The following is a 25,256-nucleotide window of genomic DNA, read 5'->3' as shown; positions in this document are numbered from 1 at the left end:
AACAAAGACCAGAGGCTCCTGAAAGACCGCACCAAAAATAACAACATAAGAGGCACCGAAGCGGCCTAAACTCACCTGTTGTTCCAGTGGCCACGGAAAAAAAGATACCCGGAAATCATTGTGAAACGCAGGACCCAGAAGATCCCCAACACCTACCGGATGCAGAAGCCGTTTAGGCGGGAAGAGAGAGCAGGAAGACATCCGCTTGTTCCGATGTCCGGCGACTAAATGGCGGCGACCGGAAGGATGTCACCGGAAGTAGAGGGGTGGCCATCTTGGATGGGGCACACCATACCCGGCACCGGAAGTGCCAAACACAGATACAGCTACAGGAGGCCTGCCTTCACCGTAGCCGGACCGGCTGTTCCTTACCCCAACAGTGGGGGTTATGGACGGGAGGAGGCAATTAAGACATCATCTACAATGGATGGATCTCCCCCCCCCCCCCAGCTCCCATCCCCCCCCCCATACCTCAGCACCGTACCGATCCTCCCCCCCCCATACCCTATCTCCACAAACAATAAAAGCACCTTTATTCCCCCGACCCCCCCGACCCCCCCCCCCACACCACTTCATAGTTTCGCTACCCTCATACCACCCTTCCCACAAGATATGGCATCACCTCATCCATCCCCCCCCCTATACAATTACAACTCACTTCTCGCAGCTATTCCCCCCCCACCAACTTCCCACCCCCCCTACATCTCCCCCCCCACCCCCCCTCTTTTTTTTCTTTTTGGCCTTCCCCCTATCCCATAAGTCTTCAAGACACGCGCGCATCCACCTAAGAGATTTAGGTTAATGTAGGGGGTATGAGTACCCAGCCCTCTGCTGTACCTGGGCAGGTGGGTCAGGCCTGCAGGGCGCGGGTGAGACGAGGAGTTCACAAATAGAGGCAGTGGAGGGGACACCCCTGCCCGACACCCCCCAGGGGGTACTTTCAGGACCAGGTCCTGCATGCAAGATTATCAGTAGCTTTCCCACACCTCCCCTACCACTTCCTCACTACCCCCCCTTTCCCCCCCCTCCCCTCATCCCCCCCCCTCACCCCCCTCATCCCCCCCATTCCCCCCCCCATTCCCCCCCTCCCCCCCCTCATCCCCCCCATTCCCCCCCCACTTACCCCCCTCTCACTACCCCCCCTCATCATTCCCCCCTCCACCCCCACACCCCCCCATCCCCCCTCACCCCCCCCATCCCCCTCCATTTCCCCCCCCATTCCCCCCCCCACCTCCCCCTCATTCCCCCCTCCCCCTCCATTTCCACCCCCATTCTCCCCCCTCCCCACCCCCCTCCACTACCCCCCCACCACCCCCCCATTCTCCACTCACCCCCACTCCCCCCCTCTCCCCCCTCCACATCCCCCCCCTCCACTCCCCCCCCCACTCTCCCCCCCACTCTCCCCCCCCTCCCCCTCCATTCCCCCCCCCATTCCCCCCACCACCTCCCCCCCCATTCCCCCCTTCCCCCTCCATTTCCCCCCCCCATTCCCCCCCGTCCCCCCCTCCACTCCCCCCCCCCCACCACCCCCCCATTCTCCACTCACCCCCACTCCCCCCCTCCCCCCTCCACATCCCCCCCCTCCACTCCCCCCCCACTCTCCCCCCACCCCCCCCATCTCCCCACCCTCCACTCCCCTCCCCCCCTATTCCTCCCTCCCCTCCACTCCCCCCCCATCCCCCCCCTCTACTCCCCCCCCCATCAGGCCCCCCCCCCTAAAATAAATAAATATATATATATATATATAAGTTACACTAACTACTTAGATATTGAGACAATGCAAAGTCCGGGCTCGTATACACATAAACTAGGCACAAACAGCAGAAGTATGGAGAAGTAGTTATAAGCGTAGGGGGCGAATAGATAAGAAGCCTAATGCTTCCTCAGCCAGGGTGATGGCACAAGTTAAGGGAGAGGATGTATTTGTTGTTGTTTATTATGCTATTAAAAATTATCTGTTATAAGGCGGAGGCGGGTAGCGCTACGCCCACCGTCGACATGGGACTCCAAGCGGGATCCTGGGATTCAGCCCCAGGGAGACCCGCACAAGACCCCACTGGGCCGGTACATTTGGGTCAGGAACCCACCCCCATCGGAGGAGGCGGAGAGCCCCGGACCGGACCCCCAGAAGGGGCAGCCATGGTACCCAGAGAGGTTCAATCTCATGAGTTCACCAAATGTTTTTTATGTTGTTGTCTCATTGTTTCTTGTGTACTCCTTGTGTTTGTTCCTTATTGTTTCCCCCGCTCCCAGGCCAAAGGCACACGTGATCACACGCTAAGCTCCCGACGTCTTCAGACAACTAGACAACATGGGATCAGCATCCAGACCACCACCGCAGAGACTCGCACAAGAAGCACCAATGGGTAGGGACCTCACAGTCATATCACACAATGTAAAGAGGTTTAACAGCCCCCAAAAAAGACGAATGGCCATGACTGACTACAAACAACTGAACCCGGACATTATCCTTTTACAAGAAACACACTTTTCCCGATGCAATTCCCCTAAATTTATAGACAGTAGATATCAGACCTGGGTGGCAGCCTCAGCCAATAAGAAAAAGAGAGGAGTTGCAATCCTGTTGCACAACTGTCTATCAATAGATATAAAAATCACAAAGAAGGATGCTAACGGTCGGTTCATAATAGTGGTTGGGACCATTCGTGGCCAACCACTTACCATAGCAAACGTCTATGCCCCTAGCGACCGTGCAGACTCTTTCTTTGATCGGTTTTTCACGGCCTTACAAAAAATTGCACAGGGTGCCATAATTTTAGGAGGGGACTTTAATCACACTCTCGACCCGCACACAGACAGATGCACCCTAGGCGGACAAAAAAATCCACAGGGTAGAGCTGCCTGGATCAGGGGCCTCCGGGCCAATTGCCTGGTTGATATCTGGCGCGAGCAACACCCAGGGGAAAGAGAATACACATTTTACTCCCACCCACACGACCGATACAGCAGGATAGATTACCTCTTTGTGACCAACAGAATGGTTTCGCAGATCGCCCACACGGGAATCCATGATATTTCATGGTCAGATCACGCACCAGTAGAGCTGCGGTGCACTGATTTTGTACTGGACAGGCCCGGAGCGACATGGAAACTCAATGAGTTCTTAATTAAAATCCCCGAGGTGGCACAATCAATAGGGGGAAAGATCAGGGCCTATTTTGACGAGAACATGGGTAGCGTGGCATCTCAGTCTACCCTATGGGAGGCCCATAAGGCGACACTTCGAGGAGAACTCATAGGGATCGCAAGTAGGCGGAAGAAAGAAAGGGAAAAAAAGATTCACACTTTACAATCAGATCTAAAAACCCTCTCCGCCCTACACAAACAAAATAAACAAGTACAGACCCTTAAGGCATGGCTGGATACCAAAACGCAACTAAATTTGCTGATGGCCTCCCGGGCTGAGAAGGAGTTGACCTGGTCCAATCGGAAATTTTATGAACGCGCCAACAAGCCAGTTACCCCGCTTGCCCGTAAACTCCGTAACATGAGTAGTAATTTCCATATACAGTCAATTCGAACTAGTAAAGGTGGCCTCACTTCTGACCCTAAACAAATCGTAGAAGAGTTTAAAACATACTATGAGACCCTATATGATGGGGCAAAGGTCTCCCATTGCGAGACCACTCATAGGCAGCTGAAGACGTTCTTGAAGGAGGCGAATCTGCCCAAACTGAGCAGAGTGGAAGGGGACGCGCTAAAGGTAGATTTTTCAGGTGAGGAAATATCTGAGGTAATCAAATCACTGAAGTCATCGAAGGCCCCAGGCCCCGATGGTTTCTCTAACTTATACTACAAAAAGTTCCGGAAATTGTTAGTACCTCACCTGACTAGGTTATATAACTCATTCTTAGACGGTGCCCCTATCCCTAGCCAAATGCTCCAAGAGTCTATATCAGTGATCCCCAAACCAGGGAAGGACCCAGCCGATTGTAAGAGTTACCGTCCGATCTCGTTGATCAATTCTGACACTAAAAAATTTTCTAAGCTACTGGCAAACCGCCTAAACACGGTGATGCCCAAGCTGGTCCACCCAGATCAAGTAGGGTTCATCTGCGGGAGGCAAGCGGCAGATAATACTAGACGGATCATAGATTTAATTGATTTGGCCCAAAAACAGAATAGCCCGTCTATGGCACTTAGCTTAGATGCCGAAAAAGCCTTTGATCGAATTGATTGGCCCTACCTCACGGAGACGCTTGGAGAGTTCGGAGTAGGAGGGAGAATGTTGGGCGCCATTCTAGCTCTGTATCATGAACCGAGGGCGAAGATCCGGCACCAGGGCTTCCCCTCGGAGGAATTCCCGATACGGAGTGGCACCACACAGGGCTGTCCCCTGTCCCCACTATTATTCGCTTTATGCATCGAGCCCTTGGCGGCACATATCCGTAATAACCCAGATATAACAGGTATCCAAATTCAAGACCAGTCACACAAAGTGGCCCTGTATGCAGACGACATTATCCTAATGTTATCACAGCCCTTTACCTCCCTGCCAAACGTCTTCAGCCTGCTAGATACATTTAATAAGATCTCGGGGTTCAAAATTAACCAAACTAAGTCAGAAGCACTAAATTTAAACCTGCCAAAGGCTACAGCAAAACTGATAGAACTAAATTTTAACTTTAAATGGCAAGCCTCCTCTATTAAATACCTAGGGATAAATATCACCAAAGAATATAGCGCCTTATATAAAGCCAATTACCCCAGGCTAATAAGGACCCTGCTGGAGGATCTCAGACTCTGGTCAGGCTATGCAATTTCCTGGATCGGCAGGATCCAATGCCTCAAAATGAACCTCCTCCCCAGAATCCTGTACCTATTTCAGACCCTCCCGGTGTAGGTGGTCAGGGCTGACATCCTCCGCTTGCAGTCCTCTATGGTGAAATTCATCTGGGGTAATAAAAAGCCACGTATCAAAGCTAGTATATTAATTCGCCCAACACTACGAGGAGGACTTGGGGTACCTTGCTTGATGGCCTACTTCCGAGCAGCACAATTGACTCAAATTGTACAGTGGCACATGCCGCCAGTTCTCCGGAGGTGGGTGGAACTGGAAAGAGAATGCAGCTCCCCTGTAGAGTTACAGGACTTAATTTTGCTTCCAAAACGGGTACAAAAATCCTTAGGGGTACCGCTTGCGGCACTGAGGAGCTCGTTGGCAGTTTGGGGGGACACCAGATACAGATGTGCTCTTACCACCCAGCACACATATATGACCCCGTTTGTAGGGAACCCTGATTTCGCTCCGGGCATGCCAAGTGGAAACCTGGGGGCCTGGAAAAGAAAGGGCCTCACGAGGCTTCTACATCTGGAAGGTAGCCCACTATTAAAATCATTCGACCAAATTAAATCTGAAACCGGGATACCAAACTCCGAATTCTTTAGATACCTCCAGATTAGAGCCTTCTACAACAAAATCCCTAAACGCCCTCGGCGTACCAATTTCGAGCAGCTGTGTTCGAGAGGTATGGACACTTCGGGACCTACTTCTACGATCTATAGAGCGGTAGTCTGTCCTGGGTCCACAGACGACACCAAGATGAACTACAGACGGGCATGGGAAGCTGACTTAGGGGAGACTTTAGAAGACGACGACTGGGACTCTATAGTGCTGGCAGTGGCTAAAAGCTCGATCTGCACAACCCTGAAGGAGAATGCATATAAAGTCCTCATGAGGTGGTACCTCACCCCAATACGATTAGCAAAGTTTGTAAAAGTTTACCCCCCACTGTGTCCCAAACAGTGTGGGGAACAAGCAGACTTGCTGCACATGCTGTGGGGTTGCACCAAAGTGGCACCTTTATGGGAGGAAATCCAAAATTGGCTAGAGAGAATTCTCGGATGTCCGGTCCCCCTGGACCCCTGGCTGTTCCTGCTGGGCAGGCGCAGGCGGGGGCTAGGCAGACCGGCACAAAAACTGATTGCACATTTTGCAACAGCCATGAGGTGCGAACTTGCAGCTTTGTGGAAGCGACCAGACTTACCCACGATGATGAAAATTCGGAACAGAATCTGGTACGTTTGATGGATGGAACAATTGACGAGTTTGGTCAATGACACCGGCACAAATTTCCTAAAAATATGGGCCCCTTGGCTAGACCAATCAGACATCCCAGGGGTGAATGCCACCAACATTCTGCTGTGATAACAAGAAATGCACTCTCCTCCGGGGCAGCGGCATGGACAGTGACAAGATAGAGCACCGATAGGGCAGACGTACGATGACTGCGAGAGGGCTAGTAGCCGACTCCCACAGAACAAGCACAACACCGGTGGACTCAGAATACAGTTTGGAGACACGCCTTACCTGGCCTTCCTTGACCCCCCCCCTTATCCCCCCCTCCTCCCCTGGGTTTGTCTTGTATGTCTCGTATGTCAGTTATCTTTCTTCTTTTCGCTTTTCTTTTCCCCCATTGTACGTCAATATTTGTAACAGTTGATACTGAAAAACAAAATGTTGGGCACGGGGGCACTCATGCATGATAATGGGTTGTCAGACAATATGTGAACTGTACCTTGTCCCAATAAAAACTTTTTTGTTGAAAAAAAAACATCTAAGATGTCACAAAAGCTGAAGGGAGAAAGATTGTATTCCCTTCCCTTTAACTAGGGCAAAAAAACTTTCATAGCGGACACTGGATCCTAATGCAGAGGGGCAAGTGATGCATTTTCAATGGTGCATTAGACACCTTGCATCTGGCTTCATCTGTGATATGGATCAATATTTTTAGCATAAATTGTACTTTAAAGGTTGTATACCTACATAGAATCAATTAATAAAGTCACACACTAAACTAGATTAATATGTTACTCTATTTACTTCTAGCTTGGCAATACTAATAAGCATTTGAGCATTAATTTAGTCCGAACTTAAAAGTACTAATGAAGAGTAGAGTAATATGTAAATTATAATAAAATATTCCTGGTGCAAATAAAGTTTTACTAGGTTAAAAACACACATAAAAAATCAACAATACACTCACAAACATCCGGTCAATTTAGGCAGTATGTGGTAATCCACAGATGCGTGCTGGAGTAGTGCAGGGTCGTCTTTGCGTAGGGATACTATGCCAGCTGCTAAAGCGTGTCTGCTGCCTGCTTCCGCCCCTCCAGTGGCTGGAGTGCCCTTGCTTGTCACGTGACGGCTTCAGACTGCGTCACCACGTGACCTCCTCACACTCCTCCTCCTTCGTGGGACGTCGCAACAGCGCGGCACTTCAGGGATGATCTCACCACAGCCCGGTCTAACAAAGTCAGCCCGCTCCCTGTCTTCTCCCTCACGAAGATCAATACTGCAGTACTCTTACAGTCACGATCTTCCTTGCACCATTCAAGTCACCCTACGCATTTCGAGGCATGGCCTCTTCATCAGGGGTGTGGCTTGTTATGGTGACATGCTTCCTTATATACTATGTATCTCTAAGGTTCATCTTAAGGCTTGCTGCCAACCCCCTGCTGGCGAAAAACACTACATAATGTTGGCTGGTAAATGATTGCATACAATGAATACACTGAGGACTGGAAAAAAACTCCATGCACAATTAATAACATAGTCAATACCAAAACCCTAAATAAAAACATATACCTATATATATAAGTATATTGGCTCAATAAATTAAGGTCATCCATATCCATATGTTCAAACTCCTAATTCAGAATTAGTACTGAGAGATATTAGTGTACTATAACTCACAAACAAGACTTATCACACAATAACACACTATAAACATCATTAAAAATCATATACATATCAACATTATACAGAACCTAAAATACATAAATACATTAAGATTAAAACTAGAATTAAAACCCCCTAACATAAAAAAGAGATTCAATCTACCTCTTCATTAAGACCATCTGGTGAGAGCGTACCTAGTTCATGGATCCAGAAGGTTTCCCTTTGTCATAACCTAAGGAATTGGTCACCCCCTTTTGGGCCCAACTCAACTAATTCTATACCTATGACACGTAAACTACTTGGGTCCATATTATGCTTATATTTGAAGTGTCTGGAAACTCTGTGTGTTAGTACTCCCTTTAAAATGTTCCCCCTATGTTTCAAAAATCGTTGTTTGAGTGGACGCTTGGTTCTCCCAACATACTTAAGTCCACAGCTACAAGATAAAACATACACTACAAACCTACTACAGCTAAACCCCGTTATAACGCGGTCCTCGGGGTCCACCCCGAGACCACCGCGTTACTAACGGAGTAGCGCTAATTTAAAAAAAAAAAAATGGCCGCCACATCAGTGCATATTTACCCCGCGGTCCCGGCTTCCCCCTGTCACCGCGTGACAGGAGATGGGAGGGGGGATTCCCCTCCGGCTTCCGCTTCCCCTGTCACCGCGTGACAGGAGATGGGAGGGGGGATTCCCCTCCGGTCCGGCTCCCCCCCGCCGCAGCACAGGGCCCTCGCGCCGCAATACAGGGCCCCCTGGCCCTGCCGTAGCGCAGGGTCGTCCTGCCCCCCCCCCCGTGCCCCCCCGCGCTGCACCGGGCCATCCCACCAGCCCCCGCAGCATCGGGGGCCCCCGCAGCCATCATCCCCCTCCACCACAGCACCACCCCCACCGGCACGCCCCCCCCCCTGCAGCCACATGCCTCACCAATCATCCCCAAGGTAAGGCTGATTTATGTATATGTGTAGGGTGTGTGTGTGTGTGTGTGTGTGTGTGTGTGTGTGTGTGTGTGTGTGTGTGTAGTGTGTGTCAGTGTGAGCAGTGTGTGTGCAGTGTGCAGTGTGTGCAGTGTGAGCAATGAGCAGTGTGTCAGTGTGTGCAGTGTGAGCAATGAGCAGTGTGTCAGTGTGTGCAGTGTGAGCAATGAGCAGTGTGTGTGCAGTGTGCAGTGTGTGTCAGTGTGAGCAGTGTGTGTGCAGTGTGAGCAATGAGCTGTGTGTCAGTGTGTGCAGTGTGAGCAATGAGCAGTGTGTCAGTGTGTGCAGTGTGAGCAATGAGCAGTGTGTGTGCAGTGTGCAGTGTGTGTCAGTGTGAGCAGTGTGTGTGCAGTGTGAGCAATGAGCAGTGTGTCAGTGTGTGCAGTGTGAGCAATGAGCAGTGTGTGTGCAGTGTGAGCAATGAGCAGTGTGTCAGTGTGTGCAGTGTGAGCAATGAGCAGTGTGTGTGCAGTGTGCTGTGTGTGTCAGTGTGAGCAGTGTGTGTGCAGTGTGAGCAATGAGCTGTGTGTCAGTGTGTGCAGTGTGAGCAATGAGCAGTGTGTGTGCAGTGTGAGCAATGAGCAGTGTGTCAGTGTGTTCAGTGTGAGCAATGAGCAGTGTGTGTGCAGTGTGCAGTGTATGTCAGTGTGAGCAGTGTGTGTGCAGTGTGAGCAATGAGCAGTGTGTCAGTGTGTGCAGTGTGAGCAATGAGCAGTGTGTATGCAGTGTGTGTCAGTGTGAGCAGTGTGTGTGCAGTGTGTGTGCAGTGTGCAGTGTGTGTGCAGTGTGTCAGTGTGTGCAGTGTGAGCAATGAGCAGTGTGTGTGTGCAGTGTGCAGTGTGTGTGCAGTGTGAGCAATGAGCAGTGTGTGTGCAGTGAGTGTGTGCAGTGTGTGCAGTGTGTGCAGTGTGCAAAAAAAAAAACGGGAGCCACGGGAAAACCGCGTTATAACCGAATCGCGGTATAGCGGTATAGCGAGGCGTGTTATAACGGGGTTTAGCTGTATTGCAATTAATAAAATTCTTAATCGTATATGTCTTATTATTTCTATCAGATATAAAAGATTTTTGTCTATCTATAGTATATTTACATGTCAAACATCGTCCCCCACAAAAGAAAAAGAAGGACATCAAAAGATGCAAAAGGGGGTGACTAATTCCTTAGGTTACGCTCTCACCAGATGGTCTTAATGAAGAGGTAGATTTAATATCTTTTTTATGTTAGGGGGTTTTAATTCTTGTTTTAATCTTAATGTATTTATGTATTCATATTAGGTAAGAGGTTGTTTATTAAATAATATGTATTTTAGGTTCTGTATAATGTTGATATGTATATGATTTTTAATGGTGTTTATAGTGTGTTATTGCGTGATAAGTCTTGTTTGTGAGTTATAGTACACTAATATCTCTCAGTGCTAATTCTGAATTAGGAGTTTGAACATATGGATATGGATGACCTTAATTTATTGAGCCAATATACTTATATATATAGGTATATGTTTTTATTTAGGGTTTTGGTATTGGCTATGTTATTAATTGTGCATGGAGGTTTTTTCCAGTCCTCAGTGTATTCATTTTATGCAATCATTTACCAGCTAACATTATGTAGTGTTTTTTGCCAGTAGGGGGAGGCAGCAAGCCTTAAGATGAACCTTAGAGATATACAGTATATAAGGAAGCTTGTCACCATAACAAGCCACACCCCTAATGAAGAGGCCACGCCTCAAAATGCGTAGGGTGACTTGTATGGTGCAAGGAAGATCGTGACTGTAAGAGTACTGCAGTGTTGAACTTCGTGAGGGAGAAGACAGGGAGCGGGCTGACTTTGTTAGTCTTGGCTGTGGTGAGATCATCCCTGAAGTGCCGTGCTGTTGCGACGTCCCACGGAGGAGGAGAAGTGTGAGGAGGTCACGTGGTGACGCAGTCTGAAGCCGTCATGTGACACGGAAAGGCACTCCAGCCACTGGAGGGGCGGAAGCAGGCAGCAAACGCGCTGTAGCAGCTGGCATAGTATCCCCACGCAAAGACGACCCTGCACAACTCCAGCACGCATCTGTGAATTACCACATTCTGCCTAAATTGACCGGATGTTTGTGAGTGTATTGTTGATTTTTTATGTGTGTTTTTAACCTAGTAAAACTTTATTTGCACCAGGAAGTGTGCACTTTCTTCTCTTCTCATCCTTTGCAGTTATCATTGAAGTACTGGGTTAGTACTTCCATCTGAGAAAGCAGCACCCTCCTGGAATTTTGCAGCAGTCTGGACTGTTTTTGGACTAATATTTTACATGATTGGACTCTAAGGTTGTATCTGAACTACTTTGGGGTCAATCAGGGGACATATTTACACTCATTTTGTTTATAACTGAGCGCCTGTAGCTGAACCTTATATAGTTTATGCATTTAAGTATTGATAATTGTGATTGTGGAACTGTCTTTCCTTTAGTTGTTTTTGTGGCTGTTCTGTCACTGATACTGTAGGTAAATACCAGCAAGCAATCTGGGCACTTTAAAAATCAATTTGAATGAATTCAGTAATAAAACAGCCATACTACCTATGTTTGGTCTTAGAATCAGATCTGATTAATTTATTTATAAAAAATTTTTAACAGGAAGTAATACATTGAAAGTTACCTCTCGTTTTCAAGTATGTCCTGGAAACAGCGTTATCATAACAATACATGGTTACATTAAATGACCAGAGATTATACAGTCAATTTAAAGATATTTCATGGACAGTTAAAGTTGTTAAAATTGGGTACAGGTGATAAAACGGCTTGTGAGTTTAAGATTGAAATAGAGCAGCATCATTAAACATCAGCGAACGGCAGCAAACAGCTCACACCCTTTAGCTGCACCAAAGTCTGTCCACCTTTGTGGCAATTCAGATGTAGACTGAAGGGGTTAAGATTGAATGCAGCTGTGGTTTCAGATTCCTTAGTGCTCCTGAAGGTCTGATTCTAGGACAGAAACGTCTGTAATATGGCTGTTTTTTACTGAATTCCTTAACATTCATTTTTAAAGTGCCCAGATTGCTAACTAATATTTACATGTGTATCCATGTTGAATTGTGAGAGACATTCGACTATTGTGCTCGATGCACTCTTTTATTTTAATTGATTTTCACTTTTATAGGTTTTTTATTTTGTGTGGCAGATCTTAATTCATTGGGGTGGCTCTATCTCTTAAAGGGGCATAAAAGAGATTTACAACAATTGCAGTGAAGCTTAACCCAAAATTGATTCTACTTATACCACTGAGGTCCTAGTCAAATAGTACCAGCTAGCATACTAAGAAATAAGTGTCCATGGGAGTCCCCATCGGCCTCCAGTATCAATCCAGTGCAATGAAAATAAAATTACAGCCAGTTTCATTGTTTTAGTGACTTACCGCTAAGGTAATGAAAGGGTCGAATAGCAGGCCCTGAATAGTTGTTGGTTCAGGGGGTTGTGAAGCTTGTAGTTGCCCCAGGGTGTGTGTCTAGGCCTTTCGGGAGGGTGGCAGTAGAAGATAACCACTTCATTACATTAGCAGTCACAACCGTTAAGGTAATGAAGAGGTTAAACCCTCGCACTACCCTCCTGCAAGGCCTAAATACTGTCCTGGGGCAACTACAAGCTTTATCCACCCCCTTATATGTTTGGGCAAAGGACTTGGATGACATCCTGATTTGATCAAAAATCAGTACAGGAACATTCATGCCATGTGATGCAGGTTCTAAAACGATTACGGGAGAATACTCTATTTGCTAAGCTGGAGAAATGCCAATTCCACCAATCCAGGACTTCATTTTTGGGATATATCATTTTGGCTACTGGATTAGCCATGGATCCAGCCCAAATCAAAGCCATTATGGAATGACCATGTCCCTTCAGTCTGAAAGTTGTTCAGCGATTTCTTCGATTTGCGATTTAACTTTATTATTACACACAACTACAAGCCTGAATTCCGGACACGGCTTCGCAGCTCCAGGCCCCACCTGGGCCTTGCTGTTCCATGCAGTTTGTGGCAAGCACCCATTATAATTTGTAAGCAAGTGATATTTTAATTAACATATCATATCCATCCACAATGCAACAGAGATTAAAATAACTTTGACCTACATCTTTATTTGTTGTTATAAAACAATGGTTTGTATTTTTTTTGTTACTCAGTTTTTTGTTTATGTTATTATTGAATTAAATTATTTTTTAGACTAATGTGTTTCAAATTTAAAACAAACAGTTATTGTTACGGTTAAAAAGTACAACATATTAAAAGAGCAATCCAAGCAACTTTTGTTTTTTACATTTTTACCCAGGATTGAAGCATGATGTCTCCAAAGCTGAACCCCATTAATTTCAGCTAGTAGCCAAGAAGAGCAACAACCGGCACCTACTACAGAGAGACCTGATTCAAACCTGGGTTAAAAAGAAAGAAGAAAAAGCATGGATTGCCACTTTAATGATTAGTGCAACCATCTAAAACAAATAATCTATAAATGCTATTAAAAAGGCATTCCATTATTTTTTTTTCTTTCTTTTTCCTAGTTTTTATTATACAGGATTGAAGCAGGGGTCTCCAGAGCTGAACCCCATTCATTTCAGCTCCAAGGACCCCTGTTTCCGGAGGTACTTAACTCTGTAGTGGGTGCCACTAACCACTCCAGGTTTCACATTATGGCAGATTGTCAAAGCTCACGAGTGACGTCTCCCGGCTTGTCTTCCTTTCGGTCCATGTGATGCCTGAGTTTTAAACTGCAGAAAACTGAAGAGAGATACCGGAACCCCCTTCGGAGGAAGTATCTCTAACACCAGGGAGTCTCTGGGTTTGAAATTAACAGGTTCGGCTCTGGATACCTGCTGCTTCAATCCATGCATTGCTCCATTCAAAAATAGTGTTTCTATTTAATTGATGCTAGAGGATATTTGCACATTTTGTAGCATCAGTGTGCCAAAATATTTTGCCTGGTTTTTTTCGACATCAGTTCTTTTTTTTTTTTTTTAATTCAGCAGGTGTACTGTGAGCTGGACCATAAACTATACAGCTAACAGATCCAAATCATAAAAAAAACTAGAATTTCTCAGGTTTTGAAGTTCGCTTGATACAGTCTGCAGTATCATAACTTTCAAGGCGCCCTAAAAAAATCCTGTGTGCAATGAAAGCTTTGGTTATTTGCCTTTGAACATTCATACATCAAAGGTGCCTAAAGTCTATTAGCTTTAGCAATATTTAAGAATGTTATCTCTTCCACAGCAAAGTATGTTTGTTATTTTAATTGTGATAACAATTTTCAAATTGGTAGCCATACATTTATTACAACAATTGTATATCATTAAAATTAATTCTAGAATATCATAATTACATCAACAAACAACATGGATTTTAGTTTTATATCGGCATATTTTATTATGTTTGTCAATGGAATTGCCAACAAGAAATTTATATTTTTTAGTTAATATGTATGCAGTTATCTGAGATGAGCATTATCTGAAAAGGGTCAACATCTTGATTTCTCCACAGTTTTAAACCACTGCCTTAGCATGCGCCATGACTTTTAATCTGAATCTCCTGTCCATTGTCTCTGTAAATAATAAAAGAAAAAAGGTTTTACAATGTTTACCATTTTGTGCCTGCATCCTTTCAAAATAAAACCCACTTCAATAAGTACTACAAAGAAGCCATATTATAAAAATGTACATGGTCACTAAGCAAAGAGCTTGTGTAAGGGGGATCAAACTGACACCCTTCCAATATGCAAGGATTGAAAGTTAAAATACTTTGAAAGAGCTGAGTTGCTGCACATGGAACAAAATCATTAAGGATTTTGAATTTCATGGCTCTGAAGAGCATACTTAGAAAGGTATATTGTATTTAAAATTGGATTAATGGCAATGAAAATTATACAACCTGTATACTATATGGCTGAAGAATGGTAGATTCCAGGAATAAAAAAAACTTAGCTGTTCCTGGTTAAATAACAGAGCATGCATTCATTGGAATGTTTTTCCATCTGCTCCACACCTTGATAAAGTCCCGTGGGACGAAACATGTCGGTGTGTGGGCTGTGTTTCTGTCCCTGTGCACTTATTCAATAAACCACCCTCAGTTTTAGAACGGAGTTGTGCCCTTCATTCATTTTTTCTACAGGACTCTTCCTGCAGATTTTCAACCCAGCTGTGCTCCTTGCTTCTCTACATTCTGGTTCCTTCTATCAGGACTGCACGCAGTGGAACTTCACCTGGATGGATTTCGTATTCCTATACACTTAATGGAAAGGTAATGGGCATTAGCCCTCATGTAATGCTACCTTGGTCCCTATTTAGGGAGGTGTATATGTTAAGGGGGGTAAGCAGGGTAAACCATATCTGCGGTAGTCGTGCTGACTGACCGCTAGGTCCCATGTATATGTCCCCCCTTAACTCTGTATTATACAATGATGGAATGATTTATTGAAGTTCCCATCTATCTATATGTTGATATACAGCTTGTGAGTCCATACACGTGTATGAGCGTCAATCTTTACGTATATACATGCTCCACAAACAGGCCTATAATTTTTGGGGCATCTGTTAGCATTAGTGCAAAAGTCCAATAGCGCACTCAAATCCGGGTAGGTATATGTTAAAAAATATAAAAAAGAGAGAAAAACACACAATAGTGCAATAGAGTAAAAATATATAAAATCCTAATAGTATATCGCAGTAATCTTACTCACATTTAGTGCAAGTAATATGGGCCTTTCGATTATTATGAGGAACCAACTCAGGTTTGTAGATCAGCAGCAGCAGGGTAGACAGAAATTTTTCAAAAAATAGAGGGGAGGACACAGAGAATAGTGCAGATACCTTTATTTAAGCATAGTATTAAAAAACAGTAAAACACACAAACAGAGTGCGGTTGTAGGCAGTGGGACCACCCTGGGTCATGAGGTGGTGGAAAGTTCAATGGAACCTGTCAATGGAACCTCATGGCGGCCATCCACAGCAAGTCATCGAATCAGTGGAATCCAAAAAGTCTTGGGCAATCCCTCATAGTACCACTGCACAGCAACCTCTCCTCCGCTTTTTGTCTCGCCCTATGCGTTTTGTCCGAAAACTTCTTCAAGGAGCATCATAGCAAGATACTCTGTTGTCCTCCCTTAATGTCCTAAGAATCGCACCCATCCGGGGCTTCGCGTGACATTATCACGACATGCTGCACTGTGTGTCCACGATGCCTGCGTGTCAGAAGTGTAGTAATCGGGCATGAAGGGATATCCAGGGCAAGTGGGTGAGGTCATCACTGCACGCCGCGCTGGGAGTCAGCATGTCCCGAGCAGCATGCGTGTCAAATGTATAGCAGCAGGGCATGAAAGAATGTCATCTCGTTTCTCTGTGCTGCATATCAGAAGCCTCTGGGATATTATCGTAGGCTGTGAGTGGTGTTACATAGTTACATAGAAAAATGAGGTTGAAAAAGACATACGTCCATCAAATTCAACCTATGTTAAATTTAGACAACAGATTCTTTATTCTATATCTATACTTATTTATTGATCCAGAGGAAGGTAAACAAAAACCCCAGTGTCATATCATCCAATGATATCTCATAAGGGAAAAATAAATTCCTTCCTGACTCCAAGAATTGGCATGTGGATTATAACCTGGATAAACATTCTTCTCGTGTTTACTTATTAGTATATCCCTGTATACCTTTCCTTTCTAAAAAGATGTCCAACCTTTTTTGAACAAATCTATTGTATCTGCCATCATAGTCTCAATGGGTAATGAATTCCGCATTTTAACTGCCCTTACTGTAAAGAACCCTTTCCTTTGTTGCTGGTGAAATCTCCTTTCCTCCAACCTTAAGGGGTGCCCCCATGTCCTTTGTTCTGCTCTTGGGATGAATAGTTATTTTGAAAGCTCCCTGCACTGTCCCCGAATGTATTTGTATATAGTGATCATATCCTCTCTTAGATGCCTCTTTTCTAATGTAATTAAATCTAATTCAGCGAGACTCTCCTCATAAGTTATATTGTCCATCCCCTTTATTCATTTGGTGGCTCTTCTCTGCACTCTCTCTAGTTCCATAATGTCTTTTCTAAGGAGTGGTGCCCAAAATTGTAAGCTGAAGGGAGAAAGATTGTATTCCCTTCCCTTTACCTAGGGCAAAACATCTTTCACACCGGACACTGGATCCTAATGCATAGGGGCAAGTGATGCATTTTCAATGGTGCATTTGACACCTTGAATCTGGCTTCATCTGTGATAACAAAACACAGAACCCCGGCAAGCTCTTTTTGGGAACCCCTGAGCCCCCACAAAATATATATATGTATATGTGTCAAAATGGAGTGCTATTAAGCGTGGCATATGTATACAACAGACGACAGAGAAGCCCAATGCTACATCCAACATGACAGAAATACACAGTAAAATACTTATATATTCTCTTGAAATAGGGTCATTTAGTTTAACCCTTTGGCCAAAGCGTTGTAAGCTTGCGAGCCACGTCAAGGCAGACACCTGTTCGCAAGTCCTAACACTACCAGATAAAATACTAATATACCTCTATTAGGATTAAAATTCTCATTTACCTCTATTAGGAGGGAGAAAGACCACAGTGGGTCTATATCCAGCAGAATGAGGAACTTGCAAACTAGGGAAGTGGGGAGGGGCGGGCTTAAAACCTAGGAAGCAGGAGCCACCAACCTCCACCAGCTGGAACAGCTGAGAATGGGTTAACAAAACACAGAACCCCAGAAAGCCCTTTTTGGGAACCCCTGAGCCCCCACAAAATATTTATCATCTGTGATACTGATCAATGTTTTAAGCATACATTGTACTCTTCAGGGTATATACCTAAATAGAATCAACTAATACCAGTAGAGCCACACACTAAACTATATTAATATGTTGCCTTATTGACTTCTAGCTTGGCAATACTTGTAAGCATGTGAGCGTTAATTTAGTCTGAGCTTAAAAATACTAATGAAGAGCAGCATAATATTTATTCTATAATACAATATTCCTGCTTAGTTGTTTTTTGTGGCTGTTCGATCACTTTCTTTTTGTGTCCAGAATATTCTTATCCCTTCATTGCACCATACCTTGCTTTGATTCTACGTGGAAGCAAGAGTTCTCTCACTGGTTAGTTTGCTCATCCTTAGACATGTTACATTGTGGTACAGTATCTGGTGTCTGCTACATCTGTACCTCCAAATAAACTAATCTATGCTCCATGTGGTGAGTTACCACATAAATATACACATTTTAATTATTTTAATACTGTATTTTTTTGTGTGCATATTTCCAAGTTATCTGAAGTGTGATCTCAGATATCTCACCTTGTGAAGCATAGGTTAAGATATTTGTGGTAGAGGCCAATGCAGCTTAGTAAATCCAGCATTTATTTCTCATGTAATTATGTGGGACCTTTATACATCAATCCATTCTCTATGTTAAAGTACACATGTAGCAGGCAGTATTGCACCCAGTGGTGTATGCTAGCCCTGTCCCTTTTTTACACAATGGTATCTTCTCCCACTCCGCATTGTGTTCCCTCTCCCCCTCCCCCCCACCCCCACTGCAGTGCACCACTGGGAGCATTAATAGCTGCTACATCTGTAACATATTTAATATTTTTATTTCTAAACGGATACATGATGAAAAAGGATATACATGTAACATAGAAGCAGGTATACATTTTTTTCAGTAATATGAATACCAAAGGTATATACCCCAGAAGCCTGTCCTGCAGTCCCCACAATAATCGGCAGACAACTGAGCATTCTGTGAGCCAACAGGTAGCATGCACCATACACCTGGTAACAGGCGAATCTCCCATTGGGTGGGGAAAATACCATTACATTACAGTATATATATATTTATACAACTCTGGTTGAGTTTGGTAAGATTTGGATATTGGGAGCTTATTATGTATCTTAATCTAGAATGGCAAACAAGCTGCTGAAAGATTTCTTTACTCAGATTTTATTTGTATGAAATATGTAAATTAAAGAAACATAAATATTTATACTTACAGGATCTGCACCTTCAATTTCAGGAACAGACCATGTTACTAGAAAGGAAATTAGAGACAAAAATTGGTAAAAAGACAATGGGTTCTATGTTTTGAACTTTTCTATTATTTAAATGCTATTACACAGTAAAAAGACAATTTTACATCAAGCAAGCTGCTCCTCTTCATCTTCCGTCTATATTTTAGCTCTGTTAAGCACCACTCATAGAGTACTCGCATAATCCATTAAAAAAACAAGCTATTGTCATAGATGATATTATGTGCTAGTATTTTTGTTTTGTGTGGCACAAATAGTAAACCCAAGTTAACTATTTGGGGGTTAATAATAAAAGATGAACTATCCCAAGAAAACTCCCATTGAAGTCAATGAATCCCTATATAATTTAATAATCTAATCATTTAACAATAACTACATTTAGCATTGATTGAGCTTGATGGGCATGTCTTTTTCAACCTCATATACTATGTAACGACTGTATGTAATAAGAATAGTCTTCTGCCCAGCTGACTATAGTCATTTTGAGTATAAACACCACAAGGAATGGGATATGGGCTTGGTTCAATTATCTCCTTAAGGATTTTGAGACTTCTGGCCACATACAAACATTTTAATCACAAGTTTTTGGTCAGAAAATACTTTAAACAATCCGATTTGTTTTCAAAAGCTGCTAAATACCCATTTAACAATGCACTATAATTTGTAATGTATATTCCAATTAAATAATTAAATAAATATCACTTTAAATTCAATCAGTGTTCCCTTTAAATAATGTAAAGAAACATTTATATTAAACTAAACTCAAACATGTTTTTTTGTACCTAAGTAGATGGTGAATATTTATTTATTCAGATACCCCTACTTCAAAGGTTTCCCTTTTTGTTCCAGCAGATATATTGTATGGGAGTCCATAATTACCACAGCTACTAAATCTCATCTGAAGTTGAGTAAAATAGACTTCATATCCCCTTGTATTGTGAAGCATATGTCTGCGAATGGCAAGTATGAGCATATTTTATTTTAGTACTTTTCACATCGCTAGTGGTGTTCAAATGTCCACTTAAAAAAAGAAACCGAACACAATAAGAAATTTAATCAGCTTTGGTCAAAATAAATTGGGCAACAACTTGGCATTTTAAATTTTACATGACCAGTATGATATTTGCAGGTAATAAATGTTAAAGAACATAGATCTGAAAATGAGGCATATTCTTTTCTAGACACCTACAGTGTAACACAAAACAGGAAAAGTCAAATCTTATCGGGTACATTTTTTGATAATTACTGTACCTAAATAAAATAAAACACTATTGTTGATTTAAGAAACTAAATGTAGTAAAGTGAAAAGAAAACAGCAAAAAAAAATGCTGTCCTGATTAATTTTTTTTTTTTTAATTCTGTTTTCAGAAAACAAATCCTCAATCTGATTAATATGTTATCTCCCCTCCTTTCCAATCAGAATATATATTATACTGGTTTGCCCTCCAACTTTTTACTTTGCTTCAATGTGGTTAGTACCTGTTGTGAGCATGTAGATAAGCAAAGCACAGGAAAGATGCAGCTTCATGTCTCAATTGCTTCGTCGCTGTCTCAAGACGTTTTGTACTCAGAACCTGAGTTGCTGACAGCTCTGTATTATAGAACTGTTTGTCAGCTCAATACAGTATATATTCTTCCTCTGCCCATTCCATTGGACAAGACCCATGACACAATAATAGAACACACCAGCAGGGGCATAGCCAGAATCTTTAAAGTGGTTGGTCATTTAGCGAAGGTAGTGTCCGCAAATGTAAACAAATATAAAATATATGTACATTTATTAAACATACAAATATATGTATGTTGTTAGGTACAAGAAAATCCATAGTAACATTGTAATACACCTATCTTTATAGGCTATGTATCGTAAACTACCCTAACACCAGTTTCTAAGCATGATGAGACAGTGAAACAATATCACTACATAAAACACAGCACAAAGCATTAGCAAAAACTATTCTATAGGGACTATACAGTAATAATAATAACAAACCAAAAATGAAAAAGAAAAAAAATCTTTCTTTTTCAAGAAATGAGTAGAAACGAGTATTATTTAGATAAATACATGGCATTGGTTTGAAAGTTAATCACACAATGTAAAGGGGCTTTCTTATACAGTACACAGCATTAACTAGTAATGTAATGTGAACAAAAAGGTAATTTCAATCATTTGCAACAAGGGGAGTCTAATACTAAAAGTAAATATAGATGGCATGTTCAATTATTTTTGCTTTTTATATTTCCTCTAAAAAGTTAAATAAGTAAATGTTACCAATTTGGCCCGTTTCAACTTTTTGCAAGTTTTTGTCAATGATGCTGTAGGTGTTTAGTGTCCACGCTGTGATAGCCAAATGCTGTAAATGGAAATTGTTGCCAATTTCCAGTAGAACTGCATGTATAAAAAAGGTTTACCTTTTATTAATATACAGCTGAACCCCGTTATAGCGCGCCCCTATATAACGCAAATCCGCTTATAACGCGGTTTTCACGTGGCTCACTGCACACTGCACACACTCTCACTGCACACACTCTCACTGCACACACTCCCAGCACTCACTGCACACACTCCCAGCACTCACTGCACACTTCTCACAGCACACACTCACACTGCAAACTGCACACACTCTCACTGCACACACTCTCGTCACACCACCGCTGCGTCCACTGAACTCCGTCCTGCACCTCTGCTCGGAACCGATCCGTCACTTCCGGTTCCTCCACCACTCGAAGTAGACGTCACAGGAACTCCAAAACAGATTCTCTTCCTCTAGATAATACACTGACGAAGCCGTCATTTTGAACGGCGAAACGCGTAGAGCGTAACCCTCAGTGTATCATCTAGAGGAAGAGAATCTGTTTTGGAGTTCCTGTGATGTCTACTTCGAGTGGTGGAGGAACCGGAAGTGACATATCGGATACGAGCAGAGGTGCCGGATGGAGACCAGTGGACGCAGCGGTGGTGTGATGAGATCCCGAGAACGCAACTCGGCTACCATCTTTACCCCTACACCCATGCTGTAACCAATTTGTAATCTTGTAAGCCTTCATTTTTTACCAGTGTTGGATAGATGCTTTTGGTATTTTATTTTTTGGCTCTTTGTTTCTCTTCTGGATTTTATACTACCTCCTATTTTTGCTCCTCAATTTTTTCTATTTGGATATCTATGGATGGACATTTACTAATGTTATCAAGCGTGTATTATACGCTAAATTGAGAGTTCAGCCATTATTGTGGTTTGTTAAACGTTAACTGCACTATGGTAGTTTTATATATTTTCTCTTAGGTATTTTCGCTCCCCTGGTTTTTCCTTTATGCTACTGGGTGTATGGCAGAACTTCCAACAATAATGTGGAAGCAGGTAGTGGGGCCAGGTTTCAGATGAAATATGAGGAGCTCTGTTTTTGACATGGGGAGTTTAAGGCCACGCTTTTAGTGCGGTTGACGGCGACGCGACGGATGACGTCAACCATCGCCGTCGCCGCTAGCGAAAGTTGTAATTCGCTTTTCTGGCGACTTCGCGGGCGACCAGGTCTTTGAATGGGGTCCACATAATGGCCGCCTTGATCAGTAAAAATATTAGACACGCACGCTGGAGAGCCCATGCGTGGTACCGATAGTATCACCGTTAGTACGCTGCATGACCAGTGCAGACCTGACCACGGTATATGACAGGAAGGCAATAGTGACAACTGACATGAGAGAGGCCACCCTTATCTACATGGACAGGAGCGGGCGGGGGGGGACGAGAGACCAAGCTCCACCCTGAGGAAGGTCCCACGAAGACCGAAACATTGGTCATGTTTGTGCTATGTTTATTTTTGAACACAAGTTAACTTACTTACCTTTGAGTGCTGTCTTGTGTCTGCTCCTGCTGGAGTGGATTACTTTTCTCTTACTATTGGTATAGGACATGCACCGCAAACTATTTATGGTATTGGGAGTGCCGGCTGCCCCATTTTGTTATATATATGTAGAGGTATCACTACCGTGTTAGCTGAGCTTCAATAATCAAAAACTAAATAGATGATACCGTTCTGTGGCTAAGGAAATGCTTTTATTTGTGCGAGCTTTCGAGATACACTGGAAAACTGGAAAGAGACATTCTGTCCACCTGTCACTTGAAACCTCTTACATACCTTCGCTACATCGATGACATCCTCCTGATTTGGACCTCTGGCGAACAGGAGCTCCTACAGTTCTATGACAACTTCAATACATTCCACCCGACCATCAACCTCAAACTCACCCATTCCCCGGATGATGTATATTTCCTAGACACCACCATTACTATAAAGAACAACCAACTACAGACTTCTTTATACCGCCAACCTATAGACAAAGCAAGCTATTTGAGAGACAACAGCTTCCACCCAACACACACCAAACATGCAACCATCTACAGTCAAGCCATACGCTACAACCGGATATGCTCCGACACAGCAGACAGAGACCAGCGGATTAAAGCCTTGAGATCAGATTTTATAAACCGTGGATATAACCACAGAATTGTAGACCAGCAAATTCACAAAGCCACCAGAATACCAAGAAGTGATCTCCTTGAATACAAACAGAAGGAGACAAGCGACAGGGTACCTTTGGTGGTCACATATAACCCACACCTAGGAGCCCTACGCAAGATCGCCAGGGAACTACAACCCATCCTCCAGGAAGATACAAGACTGCAACAGGTCTTCCCTGAAGCACCCTTATTATCATACAGACAACCTCATAATCTCAAGAATATTATGGTGAGGAGTAAAGTATTCAGCAGTACAACTGAATGCGGGACAAAACCATGCCAGGACCCAAGATGCAAAACCTGCGCAATGCTCTACACAGCGGACACAATACAAATACCACACAGGAATCGGGAATACAAAATCAGAGGAAGGTTCACCTGTTCCTCCAGCAATGTCGTGTACCTCATCATGTGCATGAAATGCCCAGGAGGCTGCTACTACATAGGTGAGACGGGGCAGGGGCTAAACAAGAGTATGAACCTGCATCGTCACAGCATTACACGCGGAACAAGAGACAGTCCTGTCGGCGAACATTTCTCTGACTCTGGCCATAAGATGAACGATCTGAGGGTTGCCATACTCAAAGGTAATCTTAAAACACCGAAAGAGAGACGATTGCATGAATACAAATTTATGCAACTGTTCGGGACACTTAACGGTGGCCTAAACAGAGATCAAAATTTTATGAGCCATTACTGACAGTAGTGAACTCTCTTCCCATGAGCGCTAAAGACCATGTCTGTACATACTGTGCTATATGTATACACACACAGCTGTCTCTTACACATACCAATACTCCTTGTTTTTCCATCCCTATACACCAATAGGGACCACATAGTATCCACACACACAGTTATGCAACTATCTCCCACATTTCCACACCAACCCACACCATTTGTATTAACTCCCACTCCACATACCCCTTTTGTAAAGCACTGTATACACTGTGGGCTCTCCATTCATTTATATTCACACAAATACACACACACACACACTCTTACATCACTTTCTTTCAGGAACCATTTAACACCTCTAGCCATAAATCTCATCCACACCGGGGGAATGACAAGCACAGATAACATTCCAAGAGACACTGTTTTTAAGTATTCCCTTTGCTTGCTTCATTCATTGTAACATCACCGGAAGAAGAGATCAGTGTATCTCGAAAGCTCGCACAAATAAAAGCATTTCGTTAGCCACAGAACAGTATCATTTATTTATTTTTTGATTATATATATATATATATATATATATATATATATATATACACTTTCCCTGGTAAGGGGTACCAGACCAGGCTTTCACCCAGATCTTCAGCTCCCCCTCCTGGGGCTCGGGCGTCCCTTTCTGGGTGACACTCAGCTTTTTGAACCCCAAGAAGGTGGAGAGCAGCACAGCTCACATATCCCTGCCATCCCCGATCCTCCTGCTCCCTCCGCTACCGCCGGCTCATTCCTCCTTCCTTTCTATCATGTGCTCGACCTCCCCGGAGGTCTTCGGCTGTTCCATGTCACTGGGGGAGCGGGATGCTTGGGCACTCTCAGTTTGCTCTATGTCTCTAGGCCAGAGCCAGTGCTGGGGATGCTCTGGTGTGGCTCTGGGTGCTGGTCCTCGGATTTACCATAATGCGCAGACTAACAGCGCTATGCCCATCACTGCCTCATTGTAACCGGAGCGCTGCTGCATGCAGACTCTGAGGATGGCATTCAGTGCAGAGAAATCAGGGACCAAAGGGTTTAAGGAAGGTGTGTGTGTGTGTGTGTGTGTGTGTGTGTGTGTGTGTGTGTGTGTGTGTGTGTGTGTGTGTGTGTGTGTGTGTGTGTGTGTGTGTGTGTGTGTGTGTGTGTGTGTGTGTGTGTGTGTGTGTGCGCAATAAAGCTTTGGGGAGGGGAAAAAAAATTTGGGTGCCGCAGTCAGACCGCGTTATCAGCGGATTCGCTTTGTTGTGGATCGCGCTATAATGGGGTTATGCTGTATTTGTATTTTGTTATTTATATGATTGTCATATTTATTACT

General features: G+C 43.8%; 1 protein-coding gene across 1 annotated transcript in view; it reads right to left on the bottom strand.

The window, feature by feature from the left end:
* LOC142471754 (trypsin inhibitor ClTI-1-like) overlaps positions 1-20,319 on the bottom strand; it is a 32,607-nt gene extending 12,288 nt beyond the window's left edge. Inside the window, exons 1-2 of the mRNA XM_075578278.1 lie at positions 20,199-20,319; positions 18,684-18,721 (exon numbers count right to left, since the gene is read on the bottom strand). Of these exons, the coding sequence (XP_075434393.1) occupies positions 18,684-18,721; positions 20,199-20,247 (87 nt within the window). The 5' untranslated portion in view covers positions 20,248-20,319. The remainder of the gene's footprint in view (positions 1-18,683; positions 18,722-20,198) is intronic.
* Positions 20,320-25,256: the final 4,937 nt, after the last annotated feature.

This window comes from Ascaphus truei, chromosome 1 (assembly GCF_040206685.1).
Source record: "Ascaphus truei isolate aAscTru1 chromosome 1, aAscTru1.hap1, whole genome shotgun sequence".
Lineage (NCBI taxonomy): Eukaryota > Metazoa > Chordata > Amphibia > Anura > Ascaphidae > Ascaphus > Ascaphus truei.
The sequence above is the reverse complement of the archived record's forward strand: the minus strand, read 5'-3'. Positions and strand labels throughout refer to the sequence as shown.